The sequence below is a fragment of the Neovison vison genome, chromosome 8 (assembly GCF_020171115.1).
Source record: "Neovison vison isolate M4711 chromosome 8, ASM_NN_V1, whole genome shotgun sequence".
NCBI classification, from domain to species: domain Eukaryota; kingdom Metazoa; phylum Chordata; class Mammalia; order Carnivora; family Mustelidae; genus Neogale; species Neogale vison.
The window spans coordinates 86057142-86070820 of record NC_058098.1 but is presented as its reverse complement, the minus strand read 5'-3'; the positions used below and the strand labels follow the sequence as shown (position 1 = coordinate 86070820).

Sequence of the window (13679 nt, the reverse complement as noted above, 5' to 3'; positions counted from 1 at the left end):
TTTTAACATAGTGCCTTGAACAAAATGGACCACAGTTAACTATTAAATTGAATCAAAACTATAAAAGCAAATACCCAACTGTATTGGCTCCTTTATCTTTCCCTGCCAAAATATCCAGAACCTGAGCCATCATTTCAGGACATGTAGGCTTTTCCTGGAGTGATAGACAGTTTAGGGGGAATTTTAAATCTTTGCATTTCTGTGAATTCTTCTACTTCCAGTTTCATAATACAGAATTTGTATAGGATATTGTGTTGTATGAATAAAAATTACAAAGTCTCTCACCTTCTGGAAGTAATTGTATCTTTAGCTAGGCAGCCCCAACATGTGCATTAATATTATACCCCTGAGATATATCTCTGTATGTTAAATGAACAATAGATGGAGAAATTGGCATATGGTGACTTGTTTTAGGTCATAGCTCCAGTCCCTGAAGTTAATTGAATTTTTGTATCCCACATGGTGTCTAGAACAGTCTTCATGTCTTGATGCGGCCTCTCATCTATTACGGTTTGAAACCCTGTAAATGTAGAAAAGGGACAGTTTCTTTCGAGTGTTTCTTTTTGCTCCTTTGCAGAGAAAGGTTGTGCTAAGCAGGTAGTGAGAGTGAATGAAAGCTAATGACCCAACCCGAGGAGCTCGATGCCAGACCTGCCCCGGCAGCAGTGCTCTTGCATTGGGTGTATGCCACTTCTTTGTGCAGGGTTGTTACATCTGTTGTCCCCAACCACTAATGCCATGTAAACCTGCAAATCACAGCCAGAAAATGCTCCTACATATTTCCAAGTGCCTCTTTCACAGCTACTACTACCTCTGGTTGAGAACCACTAGCAGAGGGAAAATAGTTATAATCTCTATATCTAAAATACCCTGTTCTGGCAGTCATCTGGGATAAGGTTAAACTCTGCTTTTCAGTCCAGTGAGAACTTAACTAGACATAGTTCTTATTCTTAATCTAAGACTAGGTTTAATTGCTAATAAAGCCAGAGATTACAATGTCAAAGTACACAAAAACCTGTGTTTTTTAAATCTCTAGCCATTAAGAACACGTTACTTCCAAGATTCTGGGCAGTTATTTGATTGAAAAATCATTGCTTTATGCTAAGTTAAAGTAATTATAGGTTTTAAAAATCTATAAACAATTTTATATTTATTTTTACAACATCAGCAAATGCATGGGAATGATGTACATGCATTAATGAGGTTAGATACCTCTATGAAGAGAACAGAGTGAGAGAAACATGTAAGCAGCCTTGACACTGTTGAATTTAAGAAACCAGAAGCAAAAACGGCATTGTTATGCTTCGATAAAGCTTGGTACCCAGGTGGTTTTTTAAAATTTTCTTTAAATATTTGAAAATTTCATAGCCTTAATTAACTTTAAATCTATTATTTTAAGGCTTTATCTATTACAGATTACCTACAAATTGAAACCAAGTGAGGTTTTATAATGCCACGGTTGTAATTAAGAAACGTTTTTTGAATTTAGCTTCTTTGCTTTACGTCTTTGTATCCGTTTTCCTTTTACGCAACCTGTTTCCACTTCCTTTGTGCAGGTTTTCCCCCTTTCTGATATTATCTTCAACTCAAATACATAGAAAATGCCCAAAAACAAAACCAAAAAGTTCTTTTTAGCAATGTTTTTAGTTTTAGTTTGGCATAAGTCAAAAGTACAATCATAAGCATTATGTCCATTTCCTTTGGTGTAAGGTTTAATCATTCTATGAATTTTTCCCTGTTTGCCCAGCATATGGCAAATATTTGTCACCTATAGAGTCACAGAATGATTAAGAAAAACATTGAACTCTGCATGTTGGTAACTTGTTTATAACTCTTTGAATTACTTTAAATATAAGAATCTTATCTTGTAAAATTTTGTATTTTCTCCTTAATAAAGTATAATCGAGTACTATTTTCAGTTTCTACATGGGGTTTCATTTTGATTACTTTATAATAAAAATATTTATAAGGGAAACCCAAATTTTACAGTGTTTTTATACAATGAAATTATGTTTACTCTAGAATCTTCAAAGTATTCTTGTACACACCACTCAGTCTGAGTAACTACTATCACAGCTCACATCACAGAAAAGTTACTAATTTCTACCTTAAATTTTGGGAGAAAATATATCAAACATGTGATAGATTACTTTTCTTCTTTGAATTTGATTTGATTGGCCTACCAGCTAATTTTTGCTATTAATATTTTCTTTCTTAGGCAATAAGCAACAAGGACCAGCACAGCATATCATACACCTTATCTCGGGCCCAGACAGTGGTGGTTGAATATACTCATGACAGCAACACTGATATGTTTCAGGTACTATAACATCTGAATTTTTTTTTTTTTTCTTAAAAAAACAAAAAAGTTGACAACCTGTTGTCAGTGACTTTTGCTGTGGTCGGTTTGATGATGAACATATTTTAGTCAAGTATTACATTAAAATATATATTGATTTCTAAATCTCACATATAGAAGTCAGCATACATGGTTAAAAAATGGGCTCTGGTGAACATTACTTAATCACTATGCCTCAGTTTCCTTCTGTGAAGTGCAGATAATAGAGCTTCCTTCATATGACATTTAGGAGGCTTAAATATGTTAGTACAGAGGCGCCTGGGTGGCTCAGTGGGTTAAGCCTCTGCCTTCAGCTCAGGTCATGATCTCAAGGTCCTGGGATCGAGCCCCGCATCAGGCTCTCTGCTCAGCGGGGAGCCTGCTTCCTCCTCTCTCTCTGCCTGCCTCTCAGCCTACTTGTGATCTCTGTCTGTCAAATAAATAAATAAAATATTTTTAAAAAATAATAAATTGTTTAAAAAAAATGTGTTAGTACATGTAAAGTGCTCAAAGCTGGGCCAGGGAGCTTTGGTAAACACTTAGCAATTAATAATAGTGGTTATAAAAATAGCTTAGTTAGCTGTTATCAGGAAAAAAAAAACAAAACAACAAATAGTCTGCACATACTCGTGACTTTTTTTTGCCACTGTTTCCCACCTTCCTCTCTAGGTAGCAAAATGTACAGGCAATCTCTAATTGTCTCTATAATGTTTGTGATCAGACTTGTTTTTTAGCTCATATTTTCTGCTACTAATGCAGTTAAAGTTTTTTTTTTTTTCCTGTCTCTCATTTTTGTGCCAATCCAGTGCTGATGTTTTCATAAACTTAATAGATTATAGAACAGTCAAACCCAAAGATATAAACAGGATCCATGATGTCTTCTCTTGTTTGGCTTTGTAGAGCCTGGATTTTTGGAAACTAATAAGACATAAAGTACCCAATAATGTTGCTTTTGCAATTACTGTCTCAGTAACTTCTCAATTTTTTTTTGTTTTGTTTTATAAGGTTGAATAGAAAAGGCCTGGAGATGTCTTTAATTATAACCAATAGCAAAATATTTCTCATTGAAGTCAATTGTTCCCCTCTAGCTCTTCTAGTAAAATACTGAATTTTTTAGAATAGTGTCTCTATAGTTAATATCAGAGTATGGATGTATGTTTATCTTTCTTGCTTTTGCCAAAAAAAAATTAAAATAAATAACACTCTTAATGAAGATTAAGGTTGGGATCTTAATGAGAACCTAACACAAGCTTTAGGATAATTTTCCACATTTTATTTCACTGACAACCAGTTAAAATAAATATGCTTAATTAGCTTTTTTAAAAAGTCAAGATGTTACCTAGATGTTTGACCCCAGACTAGAAGTTTTGTTTCAGAAAATACCTTGTATTCATTTGTTTACCGCTTGTTTTTTGTCAATAAAGTTACTGAAGTCTTGTGAGTTAAAAGTTACAGTTATTTGGGGGCAGAATTGGGATTAAACCAGGCATTCTGAATTATAGAACAGTGTCTTTGCCATTTTATGAAGGTCCTTAAATAAGTTTCAACATTTTTTTTCCTTTTCATAAAGGAATAGAGTTTTTCTTAAATAGTCTTCATAATGTTCTTTCTACAAAGCATGAGACCAGTGAAAAATCCAAACATTTCTACATCAAAAAAAAAACAGAGATATATCTGAAATACCCTGATAAATTAACCAGTCTTTGAGGAACTGGTTTTATAACCATTCTGGGATTGCCTGCCTTCCACACTGAACAAAGAATATTTATTGTTCAATTCATCAGCTATTCAAACTCTGACTCTCTGCATTGGTTAACACTATGAAGTAAATAAAGGAGACATTACAAGTTGCTTATATTCATAGGTGGTACACTGGCAGTCTAAATATGAAGTACAAGTTTCTGATTGGGTTGAAGAAAGGTAAGGGAAAGACTTCATAGTAGTGCCTTTTTATCCAGATATATTTGGGTTTTTTTGTTTGTTTGTTTGTTTTAATGAGTTTGAAGTTTTATCAGTCCAGCCAGTAGAAGGGCATTCTGACAAAAGAGATGGCAAAGTGTAGTAGAAGATTGACCAATGAGGGGCACCTGGGTGGCTCAGTGGGTTAAAGCCTCTGCCTTCGGCTCAGGTCATGATCCCAGGGTCCTGAGATGGAGCCCCGAGTCAGGCTCGCTGCTCAGCAGGGATCCTGCTTCCTCCTTTCTCTCTGCCTGTCTCTCTGCCTGCTTGTGATCTCTGTCCGTCAAAATAAATTAAAAAAAAAAACAAAAAGAAGAAGATTAACCAATGAGCTGCTTGCAGCTAGAATATACTTTTTATGTGAATAGCAATGATAGGAAATTAAGCTGCATCAGTGGGATGCAAATTGTGAAGTCAGTTTCTAATTATTACAGAAATAAGAAACTAAGAAGTTTGAATAGTCTGTAAGGAACCATTAGGGTTTTTAATGAGCGTGGGAGGGAATGACATGGTAAGATCTATACCTTTAAAGCTAATAGTGGCAGTTAGAAAGAGGAGGAATTACTAAAATTTATCTTATCACATAGTTATATTTTGGCAACTGATCATGATCACATAGGTTTTTTTCTCTTTGTAGATACTTAACATATCTTCCTTCTTACCAGTCTTGAACAATATTGCTTTGAAGTCTTAAATCTCCTCTAAGACACAGATGAAATATCAACTGTTTTGGAACAATCTCTCCTTCCAAATAAGTGCCCCTTCTGAATATCTTGATTCTAAATACCAATCCTCAATCCATTCCTGGGCCTACATCTTTTGGATCTAAAGGAGTCTTTTATTCTTAGAACTATTTTTAGTTTCAAAAGGCTGAGACCATTTTCTTTGGATATCATATCTTTAAAAGCAGGAAAAGGGACATCCAATCTTAAGTTTGTTAACCAGCCAGTTTTCTTCTAAAACTATCCAAACTAAAGAAAGACTTATACTTGATAGGACAAAAATGCTAAAAGGATCTTATCTAAAAGTATGTGGTTATGAGGAATTCTTGAGACTCAACTATGCTAAGAATGACTTTGAAGTGTCATCATCATTGTAGAGGGTCAGTGTTTTTTCTCAGTATCCACTTTCTTCAATTTTATGATTACTTTATAATCAGTACATGAATGAACTCATCATTTTTAAATGTTTGCTTTAAAACCCTGTGACACTTATCAGGTCTGTCATCTATTCCATAGATTTCCTTTTTTCTTTTCATTTTTAAATGTTTACTTTAAAACCCTGTGACACTTGATCAGTTCTGTCATCTGTTTCCTTTTTTTTTTTCTCAACTTTCATCTTTCAAAATGAAAATTAATTTATTTACTAGCTAGTACCTCTGGAGATTTTTAATTTGCTCACCCATCCACCAGAACTCTGATCTGGGAACCTTGTCTCTCTAAAACATGGCTGAGAACCAGGAAGAAAATAAAAAGGACATCTAGGCATATAAAATAAAGGCCATGTAGGCCACACACTAAAATTCTTTTTCTTTGCTCCCTGGAGAATCTTTTAGGTATTTACCAAGAACCTTTTGAAATACTGTTCTTTAAAGTTTAGTTTTTTTTTATTTCTCAACCCACAGCAGAATAATAGTGACTAGTTAGAAGGAGGGGTATGCTGCTAGAGTCAGGTATGCCCAACCGCAAGAAGTGATAGCTGACAACCTCTCAGAACACACAAGAATATCTATAAAGTATACATAAGACCTCAAAGGAAGCTGTGTAAACCCATAACGTAAGGATCAGCCTTCTTGTACATTGCTATAGCACCTGAATACATCACTGCATTTAGTGTAGTATAAATGGTATTCATAGTTTAATGCCCTGGAGTCGTCATAACATAGTGTATGTTCACTATATTCTGTTAAAGAAGGTAGAATAATACATGGTAGCCGTATTTCCATCCAAAGGGATTAAAATTAAAATCTGCAGCCATCTAGAAATCTCAGCCATCCTAAATTCTGCATTCCCTGAGGGTTTCATATATTCTGGATGGCAAGTTCCTACTTACTCCTATGCTCTAAATAATTATTAAGTCACAACAAGTTTGACAGATTAATTTTCTAGGGTGTAGATGCTCTCAGAGTTATGTTTGCACTTTAGAAATCTCAGAGGCTTAATGATTTCATCTTCTTGTACCTTTTTTTTTTTTCTTGTACCTTTCTTGAATGGATTTTCCACAGTGTTCCTTTCAATAGGTTTATAGATATTTTTTTTTCCCTTAGATTGGTCGGTCTACTGAAAGTCCCATTGATTTTGTAGTAACTGACACAGTTCCTGGAAGCCAAAGTAATTCTGATACACAGTCAGTGCAAAGCACTATATCAAGATTTGCCTGTAGAATCATATGTGAACGGAATCCCCCCTTTACAGCACGGATTTATGCTGCAGGATTTGACTCATCAAAAAACATCTTTCTTGGGGTAAAGAGCTTTTTTCCTGAATGGTGCATTATTTTTAACCATTTCTGTTTCCAAATTCCTAAGAACTGGAAGCTCACTATTTTTATTGCTACTAGGAGAAGGCTGCCAAATGGAAGACATCAGATGGGCAGATGGATGGTTTGACAACTAATGGCGTTCTTGTTATGCATCCACGCAATGGGTTCACAGAAGACTCCAAGCCTGGAATATGGAGAGAAATATCAGTGTGTGGAAATGTATTCAGCCTGCGGGAAACCAGATCAGCCCAGCAGAGAGGAAAAATGGCAAGTATTGAGATGTAGCTTCTTACTTACTTCCACTAAACACATTGGGTGTGTTGGATTGAATGCATTACATAGTTCCAAAAACTTAAATCGCTTGCTGACACAGAGTACTTAAGTCTGACTATCAAAAATGCTGCCCACTAAATATTATACTACAGGGTATTATCTTAAGGTTTCAATCAGGACCTTTAAAAATTTGTTCTTTCATGTTATGTTAATATATTTTAAAACCTAAGCTTTCCTAAATTAGATAACACTGTGTATTTTCTACCTCTTTGGCCAAATATATATGTTCCTGTTCAATATTTTATCCTTGATTTTCAGACTTAAATTTTTCATGACTGCCAGTAGAGCTTCTTATATTTAGTAATAATCATAGGAAATCTCAGTTCTTGAGTAAGGAGCATATAAGACCAAAACTCTCATGTAAAAATTGAAAACATAGTGGTGAATGTATTTTTTGATTCTTGTTTCCTCTAGGTGGAAATTGAAACCAATCAGTTACAAGATGGCTCATTAATTGACCTCTGCGGTGCAACGTTGCTGTGGCGTACTGCAGAAGGCCTTTCCCACACTCCTACAGTGAAGCATTTAGAAGCTTTAAGACAGGAAATCAATGCAGCACGACCTCAATGCCCCGTAGGGTTCAATACACTAGCATTTCCTAGTATGAAGAGGAAAGATGTTGTCGATGAAAAACAACCATGGGTGTATCTAAACTGCGGCCATGTGCATGGCTATCATAACTGGGGAAACAAAGAAGAACGTGATGGAAAAGATCGTGAATGTCCCATGTGTAGGTCTGTTGGTCCCTATGTCCCTCTGTGGCTTGGATGTGAAGCTGGATTTTATGTGGACGCCGGCCCTCCAACCCATGCATTCAGCCCATGTGGGCATGTGTGTTCAGAAAAGACAACTGCTTATTGGTCCCAGATCCCGCTTCCTCATGGTACTCATACTTTTCATGCAGCCTGCCCCTTTTGTGCACATCAGTTGGCTGGTGAACAAGGCTACATCAGACTTATTTTCCAAGGACCTCTAGACTAACAGACAGTTGTCCTCCAGGACTACATTATAAATTTATAAGCTAAGTGAGTTGGGTTTTCCAACCTGTTGTCCATGTCACAGTTTCTCTGCTCTGGTCATTTGCATTAAGATGAAGAATTTTTTTAAACATTTATAATAAAAAGTAACAATTTCTGATCAAAAAATCTGGGAAACTCAAGGAAAAGAATTTCTGAAAGTACCAGACTTCTGAATTCTGAGTTTTGGAAATATATTTTGAGGATGAAAAGACACAGTCTAATTTGTTGCCTTCCTTTTAGTGTTTTTGAATCACCCATCCTCAGTGTTGAAAAATTGTTTCCTATAACTGAGGGTACTGTTGGTTCAAACTATGTTAGTTTACAGTTTGTTGCAAACATTGTAAAATACAGCAACATGTATATTAACTTTTTTCTATTTATCTTTATTATAGAAAACATCTTAGAATGTTCTTGATAGAGTAGCATGGTAACGATGGTGTCACACTCTTGGTGTGAATGGTAGTTTAGTGAGCACAGCTCAAGGATTTCTAAGCTTAGAAAGAAGGACAAGAGAGTCTCTCTCCCTACTCCCTTCTAAATACGGAATTTGGTAAATTAAAATACTTTGTAAAACCAAATTCATATTAATTATTATTGTGTAAGAGCTGTTTGTTTTTAACCACATTGAATATAATCAGGAAGGTTTTTTTCTTAATGTTTCTCGCAAGTGTAGTATATAACAAAAAATGCTAAGAAACATTTTTATATGCTCCTTTGAATATGCAATTTAATCTAGATTATCTATTTTTCTCCCATGATAACTAATCTGTTTTTAGTACCAGCAACATTTGGCAAGTTTATTTTTTAGATATAAACTGTGGTTCATCTGTTCACTGTTTCTAGAAAAAAAAAAATTCTCATGAGAAAACGCATAAATTAACAAGGAGGAGAGTGACTTGATTTGCTTTTAGAAAAATAAATAAATTGATTATTCTGTGTGTGATCTTATCCAGGCATTAAGAAATGTAGAGAGATATAAAGGGTTCAATGACAATAGTGCCCCCTCTTTTTTTTTTTAACCTAGCAGACCAGCCTTAACTTTGTGGGCTTTGAATCCTAAGGAGAGTTGCCACCGTGTGACTCAAGGAAATGTTTGGTTGGCAGATGAGCACCAGTGACAGCCGAGTAGAGGAACATACTTGCATGGTATGTTTATTCTCTAATTCCAATAAGTTCTTTGCTTAAAGAAGCAAGAAAACGTTTCTTCACTCCCTCCCCTCCCCTTTCTTTAATACACCTAATACACCACAAGAGAAGTATAGACAGTTGCACTACATCAAACCCTTTGTGACACTTGTAGAAATCAGTACACTTTTAGAGTAGACAGAATTTTTTTTTTTTTAAATCTTTTGATTTGTTTTTCCTTTAGTTCAAAAGTTGTATAATAATTGACTCTAGCAAATTTTCGTATGTGGTAGTATAGCTTTAATTTATCATAACTATTACTATGCTGTTCTGAATTTTCTTTTGGTTTTAAAAAAAAAAAAAAAAAACCTGTTGCTTAGAAGCCATGAACTATTTTACTTTAATTCAACTTGTCAAAATTTCCTTGTTTTTAAAAAATGATCATTTGGGTTCACTCAGGAAATGCATGTCAGGAAACTTGTATTATAAGTTTACTAGTTGTGATGTATCCGTAACTGCTGTTACCCCCTTTTCAAAGAAATATAATTGATTTTGAAGTTTCCTAGTCACATGCTTTGTGACTAACGCAAGGAAATCAAGCCCTGTGTTGTATTTGTTCTAGTCATTTCTATTCAGGCTATATATTGTAGCTAATTTTTATTTGCAATTAATTTATTCAAACTAAGTAAATACTTTTCAAAATAGATACTTGAATTTGTCTCTGTGAGTTCGTTTTTGCATAACTGAGAATGGGAAACCAGAAATGAAAACTTGTGGGCAAATCTACCCCTGACTTCAAAAATATTCACTTGAAATAGATAAAGAATTTGCATTTAATGTAACACTTCAAATCTCTGGTTCTTTTGGGAAAGCATCTCTTACTTATTAATAAAAGAACTTTGTTTAGTGGTCGAATAATTGAAGCTTTAGTTAAGTCCTGCTACGGAGTTGGCTTTCTGCAAGAGTGTGATACTAGACTGTTGAAACAGTGCTTCACTGACTATGAAAAGCCAGGTTCATTTTCTACCAAATTCAAGTTTTGAAAACTCCAGTAATTTAAATCATTAGGTGTATTTCTGTTAAGCATTTTGAATATTTGTTCTGTCAATTTGCTGATGCCTAATGGAACACTTTTAGTTATTTAGTTGTATTAAGGGAATATCAGTATCCTGGCCAAGGAGAAAAAGTCATATTTAGATCTCCCAAATGTACTTGAAAGAAAGATCATCTTTATGGCTTAACTCTTTTATCAAAGTGATCTTACCATCTAAATGTTCCTTAATTTATATAGGGAAGTTCCCATCATCTAAAATATTAGGGTCTTGATGTGAGATAGGCTAAATAACCCAAAGGAGGAGTCTTTTACCAGGCTATCTTCTGGAAGCTATAATTGCTTACTTCTACCATTTTAAAAATATTCTGGAACATTTAAAATAGGATAGGAATATATAATAATGTAAATAAATATATAATTACATCTAACATGAGTACTCCTACTCTACTTTTCTCTCAGGATACCTCAAGAACCATGGGTGATGCATGATCTTCTGACACATAGACTGAGTGAGTGAGGGCACCAGTGAAAGTCCATCCATTATTCTTTAGGATTATACTTTTCATATAAATTTAAACACTTGGGCCCTCATCCTGACGGGTTATCTAACTGTTCTATTCCACTTTAGAGACCACTAGCTAAGAGATCTGTGATCCATTCTTTTGTAATTTGTGTTCCAAGCATTAACCCTGTAGCAAGTCAGATTACCAAAATACTGCTTAGGAAACTATATTATTCTGTCACCCACTCCCACTTTCAGAAATAAGTATACTTTAAGACCATGCCCTCAAATTTTATCTACACATTCTTGAAACAGATATTTGAATATCTGCTACACACCAAGCCACACTGGGTGATTTAACAGGAAAAAAATACCTGCCTTCATGGGGCTTATATTTTAGTGGGGAAGATAAAAGTGAATAAGAAAAATAAAAGACACAGCATGATAGATAGTGAATAGTGCTGAAGATCAAATAAAGCAGGAAAGGGAGATACAAAATGTCATGGGTGATGTGTGTGCAATGTTTGCAATGTTAAAGAAGAGAGCAAGGGAAAGCCACACTTAGGGAAGAGCATTTAGACAGAGGGAATAGAATTGCAAGAGTCTTGAAGTAAAAGTGTGCTTGGAATATTTCCATAATGGCAAAACGGCAGTGTAGCTATATAGTATGAGAGGGAGGAGTAATTGGTAAGGCTAAAGAGGAAAAGGGATGAAACTAGATCATGGAGTGCCTCCTGAGGCTGGTTTTTATTCTGAGAGAGATGGGAGCTATAGGAGGAATTTGAGCAGGGTAACATGATCCGACTTAAAGTTTTTTATAGATACAGATAGACTGAAGTGATCAGGGGGAGACCAGTTAGACCAATGCAGTAACCCTGGAAGGAAATGATGGCGGCATGGGACAAAGTGGTGGCGGTGGAGCCGGTTTGAAAAGTGACCAGAATCTGAATATATTTGAAGACAGAGCTGACAATATTTGCTGGCAGATCAGACATAGGGTGTAAAAGGAGAGGAGCCCAGAATGACTTGGCCTCACCAACTGGAAGAATAGAATTACCATTTAAATAAAGTGGAGATTATGAGAAGAGACGTTGTTGGGGAGGAGGGCTCGTTGTTGGGGAGGAGGGCTCGCTACTTAAGAACCAGGAACAGAGCCCTGGACATTAGACTGAGACTTCTCTATTAGACAAGGTACTTGCCAAAGGTAAGCTGGCTCTGCTTTTTTTAAGCTGCTCTCAAAGTATTTTGGTTTGTTGTTGTTGTTGTTGTTTTAAGATTTTATTTATTTGACAGAGATCACAGTAGGCAGAGAGGCAGGGGGTGGGCGGGGTGGGGTGGGGGAAGCAACCTCCCTGCTGAGCAGAGAGCCCCATGCGGGACTCAACACCAAGACCCTGAGATCAGAACGTGAACAGAGGACAGAGGCTTAACCCACTGAGCCACCCAGGCGTCCCTGCTGTCGAAGTTCTTAACCATCATGAACAAAGTTCTCCATACATGCTCTGTTAGCTTAGAAACAAAAAGTGTTTCTCCTGATTAATGGCAAACTTCCTGTTTGGTAGAGTTGGGACCTCTCATGTTTGTCTCTCTGCTTTGGCTGCCCTCTGAGGAAATGCAGTTCTGTTTTCAACTATAGTAACTTCCTTTAACCAATCTGTTTTAATACAGTTTTTCTCCCTTCTTTTCATGTACATCTTTTTTCTGTTGCTCTTGCCTTTAAAAAAACAAAAACAAAAAAAAGTCCTTTGGCTAAGAACAAAATAAGTCCTTTGAATCTTAATATTTTGCTGCTTCAAATTCTTTCTGGCAAAGTATAAGTTGTGTTTTGTTTTTAAAAATGTCAAATATTCAGATGTTTACAGAAAATAAATCTTGAACCTATAAATCCAGATTTCAATATTCAGCTTCCCTTAAAGAAGTATGCCTGTATTTGATAATACTGTCAGCAGAAAACAGAGGAAATGAGATCAGAGTATCAGAGTTTCCCTAGTGACTGTTGTAAAGCATCATGTCCAAACATTCTGTTAGATGATATGGTGGAAATACTGGTCTGTTTAGGTTGACATTAGATTGTAAACTCAGCTACGTGTGTTAAAGTTCAACCACAGCATAAAATAAATTCCTCACAACTAACATATGACTATTTGTTATGTGTCAAGCACTGTTCTAAATGCACAATTTTACGTATATTATTTAAAGTTGAAAAGAGCTCTGTGACACAGGAATTCTTGTCTCCGTTTCATGACAAAAACCAGGTACATTGTATTCTAGTATCTTGCCCAAGGTTCACATGGCCCATGACTACAGAAGTTGGAATTTGAACCTTGAAATTCTTGCTCCAGGGTGCCTGGGTGGCTCAGTGGGTTAAAGCCTCTGCCCTCAGCTCAGGTAATGATCTCACGGTCCATGGATCGAGCCCTGCATCGGGCTCTCTGCTCACATCGGGCTCTCTGCTCAGAGAGAGGAAGCCTGCTTCCCTTCCTCTCTCTCTGCCTGCCTCTCTGCCTACTTGTGATCTCTGTCTGTCAAATGAATAAATAAAATCTTTTAAAAAAGAAATTCTTGCTCCATTCCTGTGTACACAGCCACCATGTTTGTTCCTTACCCCTTTTTTATTGAGTGGAATTTGAAGTCTATTTCTTTCACTGTTTTTAAAATGATTTATGGTAGCTAACCAAAATTATAATGAAGAAGATTAAAACATCAATAACAAAAATTTTTAAATGAACAACAATAAAAAGAAAAAAAGGGTTTGAAATTAGAACGAAGTAAGATAGAACCAGAAGTGGCATGAGTACATGAATGGATTTAATGAAGACCTATAAACTTGTTAGATGAGAATCATAAATCAGTCTAGCACAAAGGTGT

General features: G+C 35.7%; 1 protein-coding gene across 3 annotated transcripts in view; it reads left to right on the top strand.

The window, feature by feature from the left end:
• Positions 1-9961, top strand: part of PELI1 (pellino E3 ubiquitin protein ligase 1) — a 57572-nt gene extending 47611 nt beyond the window's left edge. For all 3 annotated transcript variants that reach the window (XM_044264086.1, XM_044264088.1, XM_044264087.1), the window contains exons 4-7: positions 2219-2320; positions 6564-6761; positions 6857-7045; positions 7526-9961. In XM_044264086.1, the coding sequence (XP_044120021.1) occupies positions 2219-2320; positions 6564-6761; positions 6857-7045; positions 7526-8092 (1056 nt within the window). In that variant the 3' untranslated portion in view covers positions 8093-9961. The remainder of the gene's footprint in view (positions 1-2218; positions 2321-6563; positions 6762-6856; positions 7046-7525) is intronic.
• The last annotated feature ends 3718 nt before the right edge of the window (positions 9962-13679 follow it).